This window comes from Suncus etruscus, chromosome 1, assembly GCF_024139225.1.
Source record: "Suncus etruscus isolate mSunEtr1 chromosome 1, mSunEtr1.pri.cur, whole genome shotgun sequence".
In the NCBI taxonomy this organism is placed as follows: domain Eukaryota; kingdom Metazoa; phylum Chordata; class Mammalia; order Eulipotyphla; family Soricidae; genus Suncus; species Suncus etruscus.
This window is the reverse complement of record NC_064848.1, coordinates 141,940,328-141,962,684: the sequence shown is the minus strand read 5'-3', so window position 1 is coordinate 141,962,684 and position 22,357 is coordinate 141,940,328. Positions and strand designations below refer to the sequence as shown.

General features: G+C 38.1%; 1 protein-coding gene across 1 annotated transcript in view; it reads left to right on the top strand.

Moving 5' to 3' along the window:
• Positions 1–22,357, top strand: part of CHCHD3 (coiled-coil-helix-coiled-coil-helix domain containing 3) — a 333,437-nt gene that overhangs the window by 269,939 nt on the left and 41,141 nt on the right. The window contains exon 6 of the mRNA XM_049775568.1: positions 11,547–11,617. Within this exon, the coding sequence (XP_049631525.1) occupies positions 11,547–11,617 (71 nt within the window). The remainder of the gene's footprint in view (positions 1–11,546; positions 11,618–22,357) is intronic.

Genomic DNA, 22,357 nt, shown 5'->3' with positions numbered 1-22,357 from the left:
TGTTTAAGTATTTGCTTTGATCACAGTTTACCCCTCCACCCTAGGTGTAGGAGGGGGAATGGTGGGCATTACAGGGGAGAAAAGGCCTAACTAGATATGAGATACATTAATCTAAGAAACAGTGAGAAAAGGTTCTTTACAGTGCAAACCACTGTACTCAGGACCCACTGTTCTCACTGGCAAGTGATCAAATTCCTTCCCTTGCCCTACTGCCCATGGCAGACTTAAGAATCTTCAGGAAAGGCAAAGCTCAAACATTCATGGTTCTGTTATGTTTTATCTTGTTGGTTTTTGGCCATATTTGGCGACGCTCAGGTGTTACTCCTGGCTCTGCCCTCTGCACTCAGGATTCACTCCTGGCAGTGCTTGGGGTACCATATGGAATGCCAGAGATTGAGCCTGGGTCAGCGAAAGGCAAGGCAATCGTTGCTCCAGCCCCTCAGTGTTCTGATGGAAGGTTGGTCAGGAGAAATGTTTTACCCAGCTGAGAAGTGACACACCATTAGTAACTGAAAGGAGAATGTTTTTAAAATTGTGATAAAATTGGTAAAATGACTCCCTGGTGCTCTATGCAATTATACATAAACAGTGGGTTGTATACAACGCACGAATTCTTTTTGGTCGCCTGGTACCATTCAGAAAATATTTAGGACTTCTATGCTTAGAATTATCCTGAGCTGGATGCAAAGCATTAAATTGGAGCAAATGCTTAGCTCTCATCTTAGGGGAAAAGTGTAGATGAGGCTGTTTTGACTCTGACTGCATCATAGAAAACTCTTACTGGTCTTGTCAGGAAGTAGACTTGTTGGCACTTATGTACCTTCTCTTTGAAGTAGCTAGTCAGAGGAATCGTATTGGGAAATGGGAGTGGTTGTATGAAGCAGAGTGATGATATTTAGCTAGTCAGAGGAATCGTATTGGGAAATGGGAGTGGTTGTATGAAGCAGAGTGATGATATTATTTTTGTGATTGTTAATCATAAGACTTGCTCAGAAAATGCACATCTTCATCCCCAATGGATATGCTCACTTCTGTGATCAAACATGTCTTTTTCACCAGTTGCTCTCTAGTGAACAGTGGCAGAGGTGCCACAATCCTGGGATGGATAGTAGGCAGGAGTAGTTAGCTCCTTTGAGAAAATACTGTCGGACTAAGTAAAATTTAAATAATACCCCACACTCATGAGGGCTAATGTGGGTTTTCAGTTTCTTTCTGTAGAAGAACATACAAGAACTGACTGGAGCTTGTGAACCCTTTTTCTCAAGATCTTTTATGACTTGTTCTTTTCTCATATATGCCCAGTATGGGCCCAATATATACACTAACACATATATTAGATTCAGAAACTACTGCAAGAACCGTGTGTGTGTGTGTGTGTGTGTGTGTGTGTGTGTGTGTGTGTGTGTGTGTGTATTTTCTTTGGATCTAATTTGGAAATTGAAAACAGATATTTTTCAAATCTAGCAATAATGTATGTCTGTGTATGTGCATTTTAATGCATCTTTTCAAAGGGAGCCTCTGAAAATGGAGCATGGCAGTGGAACACATGTCCCCAAACTTGGACCGCAGCCAGCCCACAGTAACTTGGGAAGGGTGCCCACTCTTGTTGATTCCCATTTCCTTCCTACACTGTCTAAAAACTTGATTCTTGGGTATCAGAATATACCAGATGGGCAAACCCCCCTCCACCCCAAATTAGAAGTATCAGAGAGATTGGTATGAAATATTAGAATGCTTGCATCTAAAAACAGCCCCACTGTGGTGTACAGGATTTGGTACTGTTGCCTGCCTGCTTGTTGGCAGGTATGATGAATTGGGTGAATAAACACCAATCCCAAACTCCTTTCTCTTCCTTTACTCTAAAAACAAGAAAACAAAATACTCATTTTCTCAGTCTTTTTTGCAGCCAAAATTGTGCATGGTGTATAATTCTGGCAAAGATCTAAGTAGAAGTCTGGAGAGAGCTTCTCTTCTATTTTCCCTTCCTTCCTTATGATGTGGGCATATGATTCTGGAGGTGTGGGAGCTATCTTGAGACCAGGAGGTACCAAAGGCAGGTAGTCTGGGTGAGTGAGAAAGAACATAAAAGAAGGTCTGTTTCTTTGATGGCATCCTTGGCATATACATTAGCCCTAGTTCTCCAGAATCCAGACTTGATGCTGGGGCGGGAGGGGGGGAATCACATCTTTGCATGCTTCAGCTTCCTAAACTGTAACACCCCAACTGCCATTGGATGCAGTCTCAGTTCCACTATATCACTTTCCTTTTTACTTTACACAGTAGGCTAAAGTGTTGGATAATTTGTAGGTGACATGTGCTACATGTACTTTTGCACCTTCATGGTGTTACATGATTTTTATTTAAGCTCTGTCTCTCTGTTCTCCTCCTATTTAACATAAAAGGAGCAATGGAGGTGCAGTTGAAAATTAAGGGTGTCACTAACATTCCAGTTACTTTCCTGTGTTGCTTCAAATGGGGAGATACACGAGTGTCTCAACATGATGATGGAATCTGGGCGGATGTGGAAGACCCTAGGTAACCGTTCTGTCATATGGTGTGCTGAGTGCTTTGATAAGACTGTGGTGCTATGACAACCAAAAGAAAGGAAATGAGTCAGTTAGCTCTTGTGTAACAAGCTCCACCCCAAAGTTAGGGACATAGAACATCATTTATTTCTCTCATGATTTTACAGGTCACACCAATTTAGGGTACTCTCAGCTAGGCCGCTGTTCTCTTTTTTAAAACTTGGTAGGGTTTTGTTTTGTTTGAGTCTTGTTTTTTGTTGTTTGGTTTTAGAGGACGCCTTTGCCTAGCAGTACTCAGGGAGTATGTATGAATGTGCTCAGAAGTTTACCCCCTGACAGTGCTTAGGTCACCCATACGCTCTACCAGGGATGGAACTAGGGTTAGTGGAATGCAATACAAGTGCCTTAACCCCTAATATCTCTGGCACCATTTTTCTGTCTAGTCATAGCTAGTTTAACTCATGTTCAGTTGTCTGAAGTTTGATTGATCTCAGCCTGGATGACTGGTACTGTTTCCCTGTACAGTAGGCCAACTGAGCTTATTAATGAGACGTGGATGCACATCACACCTTCTCAATTCCTGCTGGCTAGAGCAAGTCATTCACTCAGCCCTGCTGGAAAGAGTTGATAGGAGAAGCTGCTAGATCATGGCCCCAAAGTGCTTAAATAACAACAACTCAAAAGAAGTTCAGAATTGTGACCAGAATTTAAATTATAAATAAATAAATAAATAAATAAATGTCCCGATTTTGTGGCTTATTTGGAACAGGGAGAAGAATAGCCACCTTTTCTCAAAGACTTTAATCCCAAGGGTTTTTTTTTTGTTTTGTTTTTTGTTTTTAAAAGTATTTGTCATCACAACATGTCCTTTTATAATAGAATTTAATAAAAATGATACCATCAGTCACCCTTAGTTCTGGAAATCATTTTTCAATATTAACCAATTTTGACTCTTCGGTACTCTTTAATAATCACCTCTAACAGTGTTGAGAAATAGCTCAAGTGGTGGAGCACAAAGCCTACCATGTTTAAGGGCCAGAATTCAAATCCCCAGTTCAGCTAGGCATGACCCTGGTCCCCTCACACGCCCCACCATTGCTCTTCTGGGCCCTGGCACATACATCTTTGGTTTGGTTGGTTTGGTTTGGTTTTTGTTTGTTTGGCTTTTTGTTTTGGGCCACACCCGATGATGATCAGGTGTTACTCCTGGCAATGCACACAGAAATCGCTACTGGTTTGGAGAACCATATGGAAGCTGGGGATCGAACCCAGATTAGTCCTGGGTCAGCCACATGCAAGGCAAACACCCTACCACTGCACTATCGCTCCAGCCCCTCTCACACATATCTTAGAGGTCCAAACCACTGGAGGTGGCCCCTCAAAAGTAATACCTCATAAGATATGTTGAAAGGAAAAGTTGCATGTTGAGAAGTGTGGCATTAAAATAGTGATGGACCTTTTCTATCAGCCAGTGTTTTTCGTGGACTCTTTTATGGGCTTTTGTTCCCACAAAATGCTCCAAAGTTATATGTTTTTTGTGAGCAAATCAGCTTTTGAATCATGAGAGTTCTCAATCTGAAGATGTACAATATATAGTAAGAAGTAAGGCCCTGGGTAGACCTGACACTAAAATAGTTTTTTTATACTTAATTTGGTTCATTGAATTTAATTAGTGATAAGATCGGTGTTATTGCTTTACTTTTTATATTGTCTTATTAGTGGCACCACAGATATAAATATAGATAATAGCTGTATTTAATAGCTGTTAATACATCCTGCACTGCCCAATCATTCTGTTCTCATTTCCCACTTAGCTTAAGGAATGGGGGTAGGGGAGCACAGTAGTTGTGTGAGCAGTGGCAGCTAAATAAAATGTAGTGATGGCTAGTTTTGTGGGAGAAAATACTCTTGTTTTTTTAAAGACTGAAATTTTTTTTTTTTTTGGTTTGGAGCCACCTCTGGCTGTATACAGTACTAACTCCTGACTTTGCACTCAGTAATCACTCCTGGTGGGCTTGGTGGATCATAGGGGATGAATAGGATTGTGTAAGGCAAATACCTTACCCACTGTACTATCACTCCAGCCCCAAAGATGGAAATATTTATAGAAATGGTTTTAGAGGGCCCGGAGAGATAGCACAGCGGTGTTTGCCTTGCAAGCAACCGATCCAGGACCAAAGGTGGTTGGTTCGAATCCCGGTGTACCATATGGTCCCCTGTTCCTGCCAGGAGCTATTTCTGAGCAGACAGCCAGGAGTAACCCCTGAGCAATGCCGGGTGTGACCCAAAAACCAAAACAAAACAAAAACAAAAAAAAAAAAAAGAAATGGTTTTAGAAAAAATATAGTAAACACTGTGCTTTTTGTTGTTCTTAACATTAAAGTATTTTCTTGTAATAACCAACCTTCCTATAGGGCTTAAATATATTATAAGCCAATTCAAAAAATTTTACATGAAACATCATATTTAACTTCCCTGAAAATCCTAGGGTGTCTTTATTACCCCATCCCCACCTTAGAGAAGTGACGTAAGTATCACAATGGGGTCACAAGCTCCATAACCTATATTTGGGAGTATAGATCTTTTGACAGTTTGGCACCCAGGTTTATTAGCATTAATACACCACTGTTTTTGCTAAAACCCTCTTACCTAAATGCTGGAGGCTGTGAGGAACCCTAGTCTGTGCTGCAAGTGACCTCATCATAAATATCCATGTTTTAATGAAACATTAAAAAGTGGAGACAGGGGCTGGAGTGGTGGCGCAAGGGGTAAGGTGTCTGCCTTGCCCACGATAGCATAGGACAGTACGCAGAAGTAGAAACAATGGAACACTCATGCTACCTAATTCATCCTGTAGCCTGAATATTCAGTAATTGGTCCCTAATGCTTTAGACTGGAAGATGATGTATCAGGATTCCTGTTGCTCATGCTTAAGTCTTATCCTCTGAGCTAGGTGACTTGAGCTGCTCCTGGGCAGTGGACTGCATTGTTATTTGGAGGTAGCTTGACCCTAGGAGTCTCCTTGTTATTTGTCTTCAAAAAAGTCAAGACTTTATCAAATTATTGATGGCACTGACTCATACATTATCTAAAGACACCAATATTCTACATTGGATTTTTAAGAAACCCACAAAAATCCTAATGGATTTTCTTAAATATTTTTTTACTTTTATCACAATAGAAATTTAGGGGTTCTTTTGGGGTTTTTTTGGGGGGGGGTTGGTTTTTGAGTCATACCTGGCTGCACTCAGGGGTCACTCCTGGCTCTGCACTCAGAAATTGCCCCTGGCCAGCTCTGAGGAACATATGAGATGCTGGGAATCAAACCAGAGTCCATCCTGGGTTGGCCACATGTAAGGCAAAAGCCCTACCACTGTGCTATCTCTCCAGACCCTAGAAATTTAGGTTTTTAAAGGAAGAAATGAATTGAGACTTAATATTTTACTTAGCTAACATCTGTCACTGAACACATCATGCCATGATATTTAGGGATTGGAGGAAGACACAGCCAGTGTTGTTCCTGGCTCTGTGCTTATAAGCGATTTCTGGCAGTACTTTGGAGACCATATATGGTGCTGGATTCCAACCAAGGTCAGTGGTATATAAAATAAGAAGCTTAATCCCTATGCTATCTCTTTAGGATATTTTGCTTTTGATGGAATAAAAACTTTTAGGATATATATGAACAGAAATATTTTTTTCATAAGTAAACATGCATTTATTCTTATATTTCAATGTAATAATGAAGAGATAATACTTTTAAATGTAATATGCTTTCAGCTTAGATCTTGTAATTTATGCTAGACATGGTCATTATATATTTGGACCAAAATTAGGTCATATTGTGCATTTGAATTTGACCTTTTCTATTATTTTTTAACTTTTCTTTATTAATAATTTTTATTTTGACCAAAGTGGATTACATACCTTTCACAGTAATATTTTAGGTATATATTAGCATTGAATCAGAGGAATTCCCATCACCAAAGTTGTCTTTCCTCCACCCCCATTCCCATCTTGCATCCTATATCCCCCACCCTCACCCCCCAGGCTTCTAGTATAAGTGGTCCCCTCTGTGTCTAACTTACTACTTAGTGATCATACAACTGTTTGGTCTTGGTATCCGTCATTATTCCCCCCTCAATTTGAGAGGCAGAACTAGATAGTTCAGGTTATGTGGTTCTGTTTGAAGAAAAGTAAAGCAATAAAATGGGGTAAAAATCAAATAAGCTGAAAATGGGCGGAGTCCTTCTTGAGGCTCTCAACCTCAATTAGAGAGAAGAAAGGGGAAAAGATAGCAAAACACCACAAAAATACAAAAGGAAATATCAAATAAAAAATCCAGTGAGCACTACAGCAACAAAGAGAAGCACCACATAATAACCATGGTTCTGAAATAAAAACAACAGAGCGCAAAAAAAAAAGTGGAAACAACATCATCAATATCCAAACCAAAACAAAAAATAAATAAATAGATAAATAAATAAAAAAGATTATTTTGTGCTGGGTTTTTTTTCTGCATAGGCACAGTAAATATTGGGGACATTAGAAAGGGAATTCCCTTGGCCTAAGAGATACAGGGTTTCTCCACCCTTGAAGTATACTGTCATGGGAATAACTATAGACTTCTTGCATGTTCATTTACTTTCCCCTGAGTGCTTTTGTGGTGTATGGAAGGCTTCTGCTCTGTCATGGGTGATAAAATCAGACCTCTGGAATTAGAGATCTTGGTTGTTGTACAGATCGTAGGCCAAATCTAGACTAGGGCTTTTTTATTGGTCCCAGGATACGTTCTGCCCAGTCATGTCAGTCAGTCATCTGTAGATAGTGATCTTGGCTTTTGCACAGATCAAAGGGTGACAAGTCTTCTGATTTTGTCTTATCTTAGATTGTGAGGTAAGACAACCTGCTCTTTGATCAAGTTGTTCCCATTAATATTTTCATTTTTAGGTTGTAAAGTGCCTGGTAGGTGTAGCAGCAGTGTGACCAACACACAAAACCATGATCATCCATTGAAAGAGCACCACATAAGGTCACAAGTGCCTTTTCCACTGTGTGTTTTGTTGTTTGTTTGTTTGTTTGTTTGTTTAGGGGAGGGGGAACCTCCTCCAGGTGGTTTCTTTCCATCCCAGATAGCCTGAAACAGTATAATTCATGAAGTTTGAAGGTCACTCAGACATGTACACATACTTTTCTTGGAAGTCCTAGTGCAGATGTTACTTATTTGAAACAACTCATACAAGTTTTAACAAAGTAGGAATGATTCAACTAAAACCTTAATGGACATATCTATAACAACAGTGGTGCTATCCAAAGAGCAGCCCATTTGTTGACATTAGGGTAGCTGTCATTTCTAATGAATCCATCCACAGGTTGACCTGATTCATATACAACCTGCTACAGATCCTCCCAAACAACTCTTCCAAGAATAGTGGAAAGTGGTTACCACCCAAAAGTCTTGGCTCAGAGCAGGCACAGTGAGTTGTGGACCACGGAGCATTGGTTTAGATTTGTTCTTCCATGGGAGAAAAAAATCTGCCATCATTCTTCAGAGACATGATTTTTCACACTGAAAGGCAAGCAAGAAGGTGCTACTATCTATCTATCCTTGTTTGTCCCCTAGACACCAAGTCATTCCCAAACTTGTTCCATCTTAAGAATCATCAAAGATTCTTACTAAACTTGCAGCTTCCTGGACAACCCTACTCCCAAGTATCCCAGGGATGTGCCAGAAATCTGCATGTTATGTAGATGGCTCTAAAGTGGTAGTTACCAGCCATTTCCCCAAGGCCTCTCAATACTGAAGGACAGGAGTTGGAACTCATTCCCAGAATCCAAAGCTTAGGCAAACTTTATAGGGCATCTCTGAAATTGCTCACTACCTCTTTTCCTCTTGTTCCCACTTCTTCCAATTGCCTGGCCCCCTCTCAACAGTGGATTTTCCTCTTTCTCATGATAAAAATTGACCTTCTGGTAGCAGACCAGGCCTGTGGCAGGAGCAACAGTGACTGCCGTGGTTCATGGCTGTGCTTAATTCAGCTCTGTCTATAGCTCTGGTTTTCTCTAGTTTCCCTCTTCTGTTTATACTTCCTAATCAGGCTTTGTGGAGTTGATACTTGAAAAAAAAATAACTTCCCTGTCATTGAAGATTAATACATTTAGAAGCTTTTTTTCAAAGAGGCTATAAATTTTATTATTGAATCAAAGAATAAATGAAGACAGTCATTGTAGTGTTAAGATAAAGCATGCAATGGTATGATGGAAAACTTAGCACAGTGATAGACCCCCACTTTTCTTGCTCAGATCAAGACTCACCAATGGCTACCAAAAAATGCTAGTGGCAAAACTTGGAGAGACAGTTGCATTACCTCAAAATGTCTCTTGCAAGGTATTGTGCTGTGGAGGAAAGCTCTGTACTTTACCTTTATTGGTCCACATAAAGTCAACATTACCAGTAAAAGAAATCTTTGGTCCAGGTAGGATGCTTGGACAAGGGCACTTGTGCTCATTTCAGTAATATGACATTGCAATAGAATCATAAAAAAGGCACCGAAAAAGCCCATGTAAGGCCTCCTCTTACAAAATTTCTGATACATGTCTTTCAAGGATTTCACAATCAAAGGCAACGTGAAAGATAAGTGAAAGATTACACTAGAAAAACTGGAAAAATCCAAATAAAGGTTTATTTATTGCCTACTAGCTACTGGTAATGGACTGTAACTTCACATGCCTTCTAATTTTGATCATTATCTAAGATGTTGGCATGAGAGAAGCTGAGTGAAAGATATAAAAGAAACTTGTAGCATTTTTACCCTGTATCTGTCCATCTAAAATTACTTCATGACTCAATACTGCAAACAAGGTAGTTTTATTGAATCTTATGACCTCATCAAGAGCTCTGCATTTGAGAACACACGTAAAATATTTGCTCAATCAACTTCTACATATCTCCCCTTACATATATGTATGCTTCATGCATGCTCAATTTTTGGTTGGTATTTGTTAGCTACTCTGGAGGGAAAGACACTTTTTTTTTGACTTGTGTCTTGTTAGCTGTGGACCCCACCTCATTTTAAGAAATAAGAGAACGTGGCAAAGAGCTCCCATGTCCCAATGCTTTATAAGCAACTTGTTTCTTTCAGTGCTTTCTACCACCACCCCATAACTGTCCAGTCATAGCTGTTTCAGTGCTTAAACTAAATTAAAATATTCATCAAGGCGTTATTGCTTTGCCTGCATTTTAATGGATAACACAGTAACATAATGAACATAATGCCTACTTGACATATTCTAGTAATAGAGGGAGTTTCTCATCAGCATTCATGGTAGATTAGTAACTGTATTTTTGCTGCCCTTTTTATTAAGGAAGGTGTGGGGGAAAATTTAAAACCTTGCAAAAGAGCTTGTCCTGGCTGGTACATATCTGTTCTCGAGCAGAAGATCTGGTAAAAGAAATTAATAGGAAGGTGTAACACAGCATAAGGTTAAAATATCTACAAAGACAAATGGCTTTTTGATCACCTGAGACTACCAATGAAGGAAAACTTCTCAGCAGATAGACTAGTATGGTTGATCACTCAAGATGCAGTTTTTAAAAATGCAGAAACAGTCCACTTGGAATATTGTCTTCATGTCAGAAATGTACCTCTCTGCCTGAAAATGATAAAAAATTACAATCGATCCTTACAACTGTTCTGTTCATCTTTATTGATCAGGTGCAAGAAAGATAAATCGCAGCCCAAATAAGATTATAGTAAATGTTAGCATCGTAGAGGACTCTGGCTTGATAGAAAGCCATTCATCATCTCAAATGGTGACCTGTCCATTGCTCCAGCCACCCTGTGTCTGCTGTCTAATCACATACCTATTGATTTTATCCACACCCAACAAACCTGGATGTGACGGTCGTTGGGCATCCCAGATTGTTCAATGCAAAGGGGTCACTGGTGTGAAGAGGATTTCAATTTCATTTTCTCACCAACCAACAATGATTTATTAAAAAATAAACTACCCCAAGTCTTACCTGTGAAATCAGAGTGATGAGGAAAGGAAGGCACACAATAGACCGTTGTGCTGCTTTGTGTTCTTTTATGTCACAATGCATTTTGCAGGATATTTCATTGAGTCTGTAGGCTCTGTGGAGTCATTCAGGCCACCTTTAGTTCCCCCTCTGCATTAAGGTGGTTCTTAAAGTAGCTAGCCAGAATGAATAATTTTCAATATTACTGTCCCAGGAAAGTTATTAGTTTGCTATTGCAACTTGATTTATCTTGCTCATAAGTTCATTCACTGATATTAGAAACATTTTTAAATAGAAAGTTTACCTAAATCTTGCCCCTTGTTCTTGTTTTATTCTTTATTTTATTTGGGAGCCACACCCAACTGTACTCAGGACTTATTCATGGCTCTGCATTAAGGGATCTTTCCTGGTGGGGTTCAGGGGACCAAATGGAGTACTGGGAATGAAACCCGGCTTAGCCATGTGCAAGGCAAGCACTTTACATAACTTCTATACTGTCGGCCAGCCCTAGCCCCTTATTCTTAATGATCAGTTTGTGAGATTTGATGCTCTGATAGGTGTATGGTTGTGACAGAACACATTCTATTCCATTAAGTATTCATCATGAGGAAAGTGTATAAAAGGAAATGATCCTCTACTATTCTAGATATGGAATCATAGGTAAAGGTGATATGTGAGAATTTCATTATTCAATCTCAAATAACCTTTGATCTTGCTTTTAAGTGTGGGAGATGTAATCTTTCAAAAATAAGTTAGAGGTTTTCTCAGGAGGATGAAATAACTAAGAAAGTTTGCTAAGTCAATCTGCATGCAACTGCACTGTTACTTAAATGAAGACCCTGCAGGTATTTTTATTGATTTCTCTGGTGGGTATGTATGATATCTTTGTTCCTCTGCCTGAGTGGCTGAAGCAAAGCTTTCTGTATTTTTGAAATTTTAAGTACTGCACACATTTTGTCCTCTTGGTTAGTGAAACCTGTGCTGTCAATCTTTGTTCACAGAACTCAGAGTTCTACAAAGTCACCACTGAGCAGTATCAGAAGGCTGCTGAAGAGGTGGAAGGAAAGTTCAAGTAAGTTTTTTATGTATTTTAATTCTTTTCTATTCCTCACAAGTTAAAGGTGCATTTGTATTGCTTTTTTGAGCAGAAGGTAGTTGAAGGGGCTCTCTGGAGTACGTGGTGGTGTGCTTGAGTGTTTGAACCATTTGAATTTAGATGAATGGAAGAGATAGTCAATGAATACTTGTGGGCAGTATCTAATTTTTGTTTGTTTTAACTAAAGAGATATTGAAAGCAGTGAAAATAGAATTTTCATTTGGAATGATATAGAAGGTAGGATTCCATTTACTATGAAGGTGCTATTAAATTGCTATGGCTCACCCAGTAGACATGAAAACTGTTCACTTTTCTGTAGAAAATGATGGGCCTGTCCAAATTTGGGTCCCCGCCTTTTTCATGTTTAAGTTGTTTTTTATTTTTTCATACATACCTGCAAGCATTTAAATCACAGACTTTACCTTGCTCTTGACTATGGAGGTGATGTTAAATTACTACCCATGTTATCCTTGGAATGTTTAAATGAATGTTCCGTAATTAATGGATCAAAGTGTTTGTAACCCATAACCCTGTGGTTTCTCTTTGCTGCCAGCACTTAACACTGGGTAAGAAGACATCATTCAGAATTTCCCTGAGTATATAAACAATTCTATTGTGTAGTCTATGTTAGGAACACATGGGCAAATTAGTGAAGCAGAAATAGATGTTGTGACAGGTTTAGTTTAAAGATTGCATGGGGCTCTGACCCCCTTCCTTACGTGTGTGTTTATATGCCTTTGATAAAAATGATTAAACTCTTAAGTGATAGTGTTATTACGTCCTATTATAGTACAAGTCTTGTGTTGATAGACATTGATATTAGCATTTGAATTATTTAAAGATGTTTTTGTAAAGAGAGTTTAAGGTATTTTTAAGCAGACAAAGCCCTCACTTTTTTTTTTAATGAGTTATCTCTTTTAATGCTATGGATATAAACTTTCTAAGATTGTGCCACAAATCTCACACCTAAAGGTTACTGTGCCATCTTAAGAATTCAGATATAGAATTGGATATAGATTTTAATATGTGCTCTAAAAATGCCTTTCTAAGTTACATTCTCTTCTGTTTTCTTTATGATAATGTAACCTTTGTTGTTGTTTATTGTTTTATTTGGGGGTCACACCAAATGAGGCTATGCTCAGGGCTTATTCTGAGCTCTGTGCTGAGGGAATCATGAGTTGGCTACATTTTAGGCAAGTACCTTACCTGTTGTGCTGTATGTCTGGCCCCAAAAGCAACAGCTTTACCAAAAAAAAAAATGTTATTTAATTTAAAGAACTACGATTTACAAAGTTATTGATAGTTGGTTTTTAAGCATACAAGATTTCTAAATCAACCCCACCACCAGTGCTGACTTCCTTCTACCTGTGTTCCCATGCTCCCTCCTGCATGCTACCTTAGGCCATCTTGACAGGCACATTTCAAAGTTCTGTGGTTGTAGTTTAAATCTCAAGCTTAAAACCTGTTTATCTCTAGAAGTTCAAACTATTGACCTGGGCATATTTTTATCGAAGATGGTGTCACATACAGATAAACATAAGATAAATCAAAAGGAGGATGATTCTATCTAAGAGAAATTGATCTGTGAAATTGTGATAAATAAAAGATTTTAGTTGAGATGTTTTTAGAAGAGTTTTGAAAAGGTGGAAAGAAAAGGTATTTGACCAGAACACTCAATTCTAGTTGGTGACTAACTAGGGCAAGTCGGGAAGGTGTAAGGTCCTTGACTGGTAGACCAAAAAGTTTGATCTTCATTTAGCAAGATGTAAGTGCAAGATATTCAACCAGGTAAGAACCCTGATTTCTTCATTCCTTTGGACATATTAACCTAATACTGTATGCAAAGTTTGCTTGGAGATATTAAAAAATAAGAACCAGAAGTACCAGATTGAAGGGTTTTTTTCCTATAAGTGAAAAGGAAACAGATACAAATATCTGATCTAAAGGGTAGACTTGAATCAATGACTGATTTTGCATATGAGTTTGCCAGAGTTGCCATAATGTAACTCATAACATAACCATATACCATCTATATGAATAAATAAGTTTATATGACCATTCTGGAAATTATCAGGTTGGGTTTCTTCTGGAGTGTCTCTCCTTGGCATGTTGATAAGTTTCCCTGTTTCTTCACATGATCTTCTGTGTGTTCTGATCTTTTCTTAACAGGAAATGGGACACAGGGAAGAGACAGACATCTGGTGGTGCTAGGGAATCAGTCCTGTGGTGCTCAGAGGACCAAATGCAGTGCCAAAAATTGAACCAAGGTCAACTGCATGCAAGACAAGCACCTTAAACCCTATACTATCTAGCCCTTCTTTTCTGCCCTAATCTATTTTTGGTCCTAAACCATATGGTTGGCAGCCATATTTGGATGAAATTCTATTATAAATTATTATTCATTTTAACTTAATCATTTCTTTAAAGAAGCTTTATTCAAAAACGTACTTTTTTTGGTTTGTTTTATTTTGGGGCCACCCCTGGTGATGCTCAGGGGTTACTCCTGGCTATGCGCTCAGAAATCGCTCATGGCTTGGGGCCCATATGGGACGCCGGGGATCGAATCAAGGTCCATCCTGGGTCAGCCACATACAAGGCCCTACCACTGCACTATCGTTCTGGCCCCAAAAGCAAGATTTTTATCATTTCTCCTAGTATTCCATTTCATATATAAACCACCTCTTTCTCCACTCAATTTGCATTGGGCATTTAAGGTATTTCAAAATCTTGTCTGATGTGACTAGCACTACAGTGAATTTAGGTGCGTTGTTTTTTTATTGTGTGTGTGTGTTTAGAGTGGAATTGTTGGATCATCTGGTTTATTTCTGAAACTTTGAGAAACCTTTATACTATTTTTCATGAGACTGGACCAAATTTTCCTTCTAGCCAATAATATATGAGTAGTATTGCTTCTTCTCCACGTTTTACCAACACTTTTTGATTCTGACCTTTTAGATAATAGGCTAATCTCAAAGGTTCAAAAAGATGTCTCTTCAGTTTTGATTCGTATTTCCCTCCCTGATTATATGTGATGATGAGCAATTTTCTATGTGCCTATTCTTCTTTGGTGAAGTAACTATTCCAACTTCTTTTCCCTTTTATTTTTTTAATGTAAAAACACATCCTATCATACTAAGTGTTAAAATTTGAGCCTGTAAATTGGTAGAAATCACAACGCCTTAATGCTTGGGTAGAAGGCACAAAGGAGAATCAAAACTAGAGATTAGTACATTGGTAGAAGCTGGATTTTATTCAAGGATATCTGGTTTATATGCAAAAAAGAAAGAACCTCCCTTTGAAGCAAGTCTTGCCCAACTGCCATGTCCTTTCTTCAGCTTCAAGTAGCTAATTGGACAATGAGAGACTAGAAGAGAGAACTTTCTCTTAGCTGATCTTGGTGCCTATTGGTACACTAAGAGATAACATACTAGTTCTAGGAACAGTGGAAACTTGGCTTTTTATTTTGTTTTTGGTCACCACTTTATTGTATATCTGCTTTGTACTTTTTCCCCATTCTTCCCCCCATGTAACTATAATTTCATCTTTAATAGCCACTGCTAGACTTTTATTTTAGGACAGCAGAAATAAAATTTTTATTTGAAGCCATTCCATGTTGATTCACTACTTTTAGTGAATTCTGAGAGATTAGAGTATGGTTTGGAGGAACTTCTGGTATCTGCAGTTCTGACATCTCAGAATTGTGAAATCTTTGGAGCTCTGTCCTTATATTTTGCAACTAGAGTTTGCCAACTCTAGAACCAACCACACACCAGGTTTTATAGATTATGATAGGATTTTAATGGTTGGTTTTTCAGAGACGTGACATTCCTTGTGTCATATTTTTCCCCTCCAACTGCTGGCTGCTAAACTGAGCTTACTAGTGTTTTGTGTTTTGATTTGCAGTTAGTTTATTAGTTTCACACCAAGGAAGCAATGATGTTTGGACTGTTGGAGACACTTACCATCTGAAGGAACAGAGATTCCTCAAGAAAGTTTACTCTCTCCTTTAGAAACATGTCCCTCTCAGCCTCATGAGACCCTTGATTATTTGCAAAGTAGTATTTCAGTCTTTCCCATGGCATGGTCGCAAAGCTCAGCAAGTCCCTCTTAGCAGCCAGCTCAAAAGGACTTTGAGGATTTGGTTAATTTTATCTGATGAAAGGGTCCATTTGGATACAGCATGGAAGCTTTTTAAATGGCAATTTCAAGGGCAATTGTATACACCAGCTAGGGGGGTCACACAAAATCACTGTCAAGAGAAAGAAGAGAGAGCTTTTTGAGGTTGCTCAAATGAACACCAAAGTCACATGCTGCATCCTGTCAGGTTAGCTAATGGGATTATTTTAGGGATGCTTAAATATTAACTCACTCTTCAGCCCCTCAGTTTACAGTTTTGGCAGTAAACCACTAAAACCCTTTCCATTAATGGATTCCTTCCCTCTTCTCTTCGCCTATTTTAGTCTCATGTTATTCATTCAAAGGGCTTCTTTCCTGAGTTCTGAATATGTAGCAAGGCCTTACTGACCATGGAACTGAATATTCCCAGAGGAAAACAGGACAGTTTTAAAACAAGGATCCTTTAAAAAAAAAAAAGTCAAAATTAGTTCTACATGAAAGGATAATTACATCCATAATAAACAGGAAGTTATTAAAATACATTTACCTAGTGAGAAATGTGTGATTTTTATTTCACTATGACATCCTTTCCCACACAATACCTTTACTTTTTTTTTTTACATAAAATCATAAATTGGTACCACCATTCCAGAAAAAAATAGAATGTAGTCTACTCAGAGAAAGGCAGGAATGCCAGGTGGCGATCCAGCACTCCACTTGGCAGAGAGTGGGAATATTCCTGTCTGAGAAATATGAAATTGCTTTGGAGAGTTCTATGCCCTCAATGTTGCAGCATTATTCATAATAACTTAGAGACAGAAACAAGCTATGTGTCCATTGATGGATGATTAGATTAAGAAGATATACATGATGGAATATTACTTGGCTATTTACTGTAAATAAAGTGAAATTTTGCCATTTCCAGCCATTGTAAGGAACTCAAGGGGATAATGCCTAGTAAAATAAATTGAAAGGAAAAAAAAATGCTGATCATTTGGGGAAAAAAAAAACTTGGTGCAGAGAAGAACATGCATCTGATCAGATAGTAAGCTAGCCAGTCTAAAAGGTCTCTATCTTCCATAAAATTCTCTTCTCTCTCCGGCCCCAATATTAAACTTCTTAAATAGGAATACAGGAAAGCAGAGCAATAATACAGCAGGAGGCCAATTGCCTTATATATAGTTAACCCACCTTTGATCTCTAGCACCCCATGTGGATCCCCAGACCTACCAGGAATGATCCCTGAACACAGAGCACCAGTAGCTATGCTGCTCAAAATCAGCTTTAGAATCAGATCCCAGACTGAAAAGATGGAGAACTGGATCTCTCCAATCAGGTCTGTCACACTGCACATACTGCAAAGGAAATCTTGATACCAGCATGTTAACATACATATGATATTTATTTTCACAACACAGAAAACAAATAACGTGCAAAATGTAAGGCAAATGTCTTAAAGGCAATATGAATCCCCTAAAGAACAATGTAACATGCAACAAATGAAAAATACTCTTAAAAGATCATTGACATTGCATTCTCGCACTCTTCTGCAAATAATGAAGTGGCCAGTGTGTTCTTTTTATAAAAGAAAAAACATATATATATGTATGGAAGAGCCATAGATCTATTGGGATATTTTTGGAATGCTTTCATGAAAGAAAACTCTCAAGCTTGGCTTCACACTTTTTGAATCATGAAGCAGTTGTGAAATAGTATGAGTCTGAAATCATGTATGAATACTCATAATACTCCTTTGTGTGCCAGACTTTAGAAGGGGTTTTCTCTTTTATCCTCGAACTGAGTTGTTGAAACCTGACTTACAAATTCAGGTTCATGGAAGAAGCCTTAGAGTTTTCCTTCGAACCCATTAAGAGATTAGCTACCCAATGGAAGAAGTTTGGATAATTTGGAAGTATCCAAGAGTGCTGTGTAAAATTCTAACAGATCAAATGGGTTTTGCAAGTATTACAACATATTCAGAAGCTTCTTTCCATGTAAATTCCCCTCACTTTTAAATGTCCTTGGTCTTAGTAGAGTTTCCCCATGACTGGTGATGCTGTGTTTGGTTTCTCTTTGGGGTATGTAATTTCAATAACCATGCTCCGAATGAATTTGTGAAGCTGAGTGTGGCAAGATGCTTTTCATGCTCTGTATAATTACATGTGTGGATCCTGGATGTTTGAGGCAACATGTTTAAAGATCCTGTTTAATTGGCTGTAAAATAATTAAATAAGGTTTTGACTGGCAAATTCATAATTCTGTTAGATGCATGAGCCAATATGCTTGGATGTCAATGTGACTTCAATTTGGATATATTAGATTAATAGAACTAATTGTCCTGTAGGTACAAAGTTTACTCTGATTAATAGTCATAGAACTCTTTTAGAAATTTGGCCAAGTAAATTTATGCTACCTTTCTGCTTAAACTTTTAATTAAAACTTATTTCCAAACTTTAAGCTATTAATTTTGCTGTGCTTTTCTTTCTGGTTTTTGCAAAGTTGAGCTCTCGCAATTTTTTTCCCCTGCCTGATTCCAGCTGCCTGATTGAATAACTCAGTTTATCAGAAGGATTAAAATTATATGCTGCCACACATGTATTTATTTGTGTCTGCAGCTGACAGGTACCCTGCATATGTTCTCTAACACTAACACTTATTGATGTCTACTTATAACCTACTTTTGTACTGTGTGCATGGATATGATATACCAAATGTACATGATAAATGTTTTATCTCAAATTCTCATTGATCAGTTTCTAAATGATCAAATGGTTTTTCTCAGTCAGACACTAATTCACATCGATCAAATTCTAAATGACCAAGTTGACTTGGTTTCTGCTGAACACAAATTGTATTAAAACAACATTACTTGAACATGCTGCCTTTCCTAATGCAGGAGTTATGTTACCAGCAGTTACATTATAACCAGAATTATTGTATTATAAAGATGTCTCCTTCGTAATGAAAAGTTTACACAAGAAGAAAAGAATGTGATATTACAGGAAGAACAGAGCTTCGGGCAAGGATTTAGGCTTTTACTAACTAATTAAATTCTGCATTTATATTGGGCCTTCTTCCCCCTTTTTTTAATTTGAGGGGCTGTGAGCAGGAAATACAGCAGCTGCAGTGGTGACATTTTATTCCCTGGGGTTCCTTGAGCCAAGTAACATCTTGATTATACAGTAGGAGAACTAGTCATCAACAGGACCATTTCTGGATAATTTACCTGTACCCTTCATGCATAAGCCTAGTTCCACTCACGTATTTTAGAAGTTTAGGGTTTTTTGTTGGTTTTTTTTGTTTCAGTATTTCATGTACCCTCTTTGAGTTTGCGTGTAATTAGGGGAGGAATTTTAGGTCTAGCTTTGGAAATTAGTGTTTATCAGCTTGAAAATCTACTTTGAATATGAAGTGAATGAAAAATACATATTTGGCTGAATCATAGTCTGCTTTGTTTTGAACCCAAATCCTCAGACAGGTTATTCATTACATTTTTGACTTGTCTCCTCCATCTGTAAAATGTAAATTGGAAACTGCCAGTAGGGCATTCCAGCTGAGGCAGTTTAAAAGTCTCAAAAAAAAAAAAAAAAAAAAAAGAAAAAAGAAAAGAAAAGAGAAGAAAAGAAAGTTGTCATAGATCCTCAGCTTAAAAAGAAAAAAAAGGTCTCATATGGTTGGTTCTCCCTTTTCTAAGACATCGACTGCCATTTTAGGCATGTTCTAGAGAGTTGGCAGTGCCTTTAGCAAGTTCTCAAGGGGATTTAGAGGGAAGAGCCCCTACGTCCTGCCCCATTTCTCAAACCAGTGACACTATTTTGCTCACTCTGTCCCCCACCCTACCCCTACAAACACAAACACAAGTTAGTTTCAGGAACATAAGCCATATTTTGGTATTAGTATTTGACATGAATTCCTATGACATGTCAGACAGGTTAGATTTGTAAAGAGCCTTCGGGTCATCAATGTTCTTGCCCCTCTCTTCTTTATAGCATGATAAATGGGGGTTCTTCTGTTTTTTCTGGTTGTCCCCATACTTTTCTCTAAGCTAATATAAGGACATGACAAGAAATACCATTCACACCATGTGGGATTAGGTGTCTATCAGTGTCACATTCACATATATTCCACACAGGTTTCATTTCAATCCAGAGATGTCTACAGAAAGGGGCAGGATGGAGGGAAGGGACCAAACCCACCACTACCTTTTTTCACACACAATATAATAATAAACAAACTGCAGCCATCAAATGAACATCTGCCACCGCCTTAGAGACCAGGGGTTTCATCTCTCTCAAACTTCCATGTCACTTTATAATGTCACATGTGAAATGCTGACACAGCCACTGAAGACACATCAGGTCAACCACATCCTTCCAAAAATCCATGGTCTGGAATGCTCTCCCCATCCCCAAGGTTAGCAGCAGTTAGGCTCTGTGTGGGTGACTCCACAGATACCTTTACTTAAATATAATCTGTTTATGTATTACATGTAAATTATCTAAACCAATTTGATTGTAATTCATAGCTTTGTGGCTGTAAACTCCTGAATCTGTAATTTGTTCCATACAAGATAACAAATGTTTCTGTTTTGCTCCACAGGAGCATTAGCATTGAACTTTCTTTCTTAATCAATACAATCCATTATGAATCTAGCATACCCTACATAGTTATATGAAATATTAATTGCACACAGTTAGATAAATGGAAGATTCTGCCAAAATGATGGCTTATTTCTTTCCTTATATCATAATATTTTAAATTGAGAGCATCTTTAGTTTTAAGGTGCATAGTATTTTGAAATTTGTTTATTGATCCCAGCTCATTTGAGTAATTATCTGAACAGCTCATGGTCCATATAGGTATTACTACGAGGGTATAGGAAGTTTTTCCCTTATGCTGATTCCAAGCTGAGTTCATTTACTTTTTAAAGGATCCAGTTGGAAATGATTTCTTTGATTTTCCTTTCATGTTTTCAAAGACAGGAAGAAATTAGTTTGCTTTTTGAGTGCCACTCAGCTACAGGTAGAGAGCAGTGAAGCTTGTAGGAGGGCCAATTAGAGTTAATTATTGCCTGACTGACCTGCCACCTTCTTAAAAGTGTCCAGGAAGACTTCTTCAAGGCAGCTTTTTCATTCTATACTTGTGTCAAATTTACAATTAACCATCTTCATTCTTAAACCTGTGGTAAAAAAAAAAATTTGTTTTAATTGTATCAAAGAAGTTATGAGCACATAAAAATGGCAACTCTGGGTGAAATCTCTGAGATGTTAAATAGGCCCCACTATATTGTGGCCATCTGTATTTTTTCAGTTTGGCAAGCCTTTTCCAAAAGCTATCAAGTCTCTGTGCTCTCAGATAATTAACTGAGATGTAAATGTATGTCCATTCCTAGATAACTGAGATAAAGACTAAAGTAATAAAACTGAAATCAGAATTTATAATATTTAAGCTCATTTGAATATAAAGTACCATATTATCTTTTATTTTTAAGGCTATCAAGGACTCCTATATCTGCCTTTTAAAAGTTTTCTTAAGCAGTAAGCAAACAATATAAAAATTGATAAGTTGGATATTTTATTATTAAAGGTTCTGCTCATCTTAAGATAGTCATTAAGATGGCAATCAAATATACTAACAATATTTCTTATTTGGGAGGACACACCCAGTGAAGGTCAGGGGTTACTCCTGGCTATTCACTCAGAAATCGCTCCTGGCTTGGGGGACCATATGAGACTTCAGGGGATCAAACCGTGGTCCATCCTAGGTTTGCGTGTGCAAGGCAAATGCCCTACCACTTTAGCCACAGCTCCGGCCCCTAACAATATTTTTGTCTGGAAGGTTGTGGATAAACCAGAACAATTTTGCTTTGCAATAGCAAAGTGGGGTTGTGATACCAATAGAGGTTTAAAATGACCTACTTTTTTTTTTTTTTGGTTTTTGGGCCACACCCGCTTGACGCTCAGGGGTTACTCCTGGCTATGTGCTCAGAAATCGCCCCTGGCTTGGGGGGACCATATGGGACGCCGGGGGATCGAACCGCGGTCCTTCCTTGGCTAGCACTTGCAAGGCAGACACCTTACCTCCAGCGCCACCTACCCGGCCCCAAAATGACCTACTTTTTAAAGTGGCTTTTTCAAAACCATATTGAAAAATGTTGACAAGTTCTTCTAAATCTAAACATAAACTTGTTCTGTGACTCTATAATTTCAGTCCAAGTATTTATCCAAGATAAATTAAGCTTTGTCCATAAAGGAATCTTACACACTTGCTTACAATGGGTCTTTTATCATGGTCCAAATGTAGAAAGAGCCCACTTGGTCATGAAGTAGTGATGATGGAGTTGTGATCTAGCCGTACAGTAGAGTACTATCTAGCAATTAAAAATAGAAATCAAACTGTTAATTAAACCATTTTTAACCCTACATTTCTCTTGATTGATTTTAATTTTGAAAAAAAAATGTGCTCAAGATATTGGTAATACGAACCTAACTATAATTTTTCCTGGGTGAAATAGACTTCAATTTAATCACCTTAAGAAACTTCGGATTTATATTTCTCTCACTGAGTATATGTTTTCATTAGAATTTGAAGCCCTTTCCT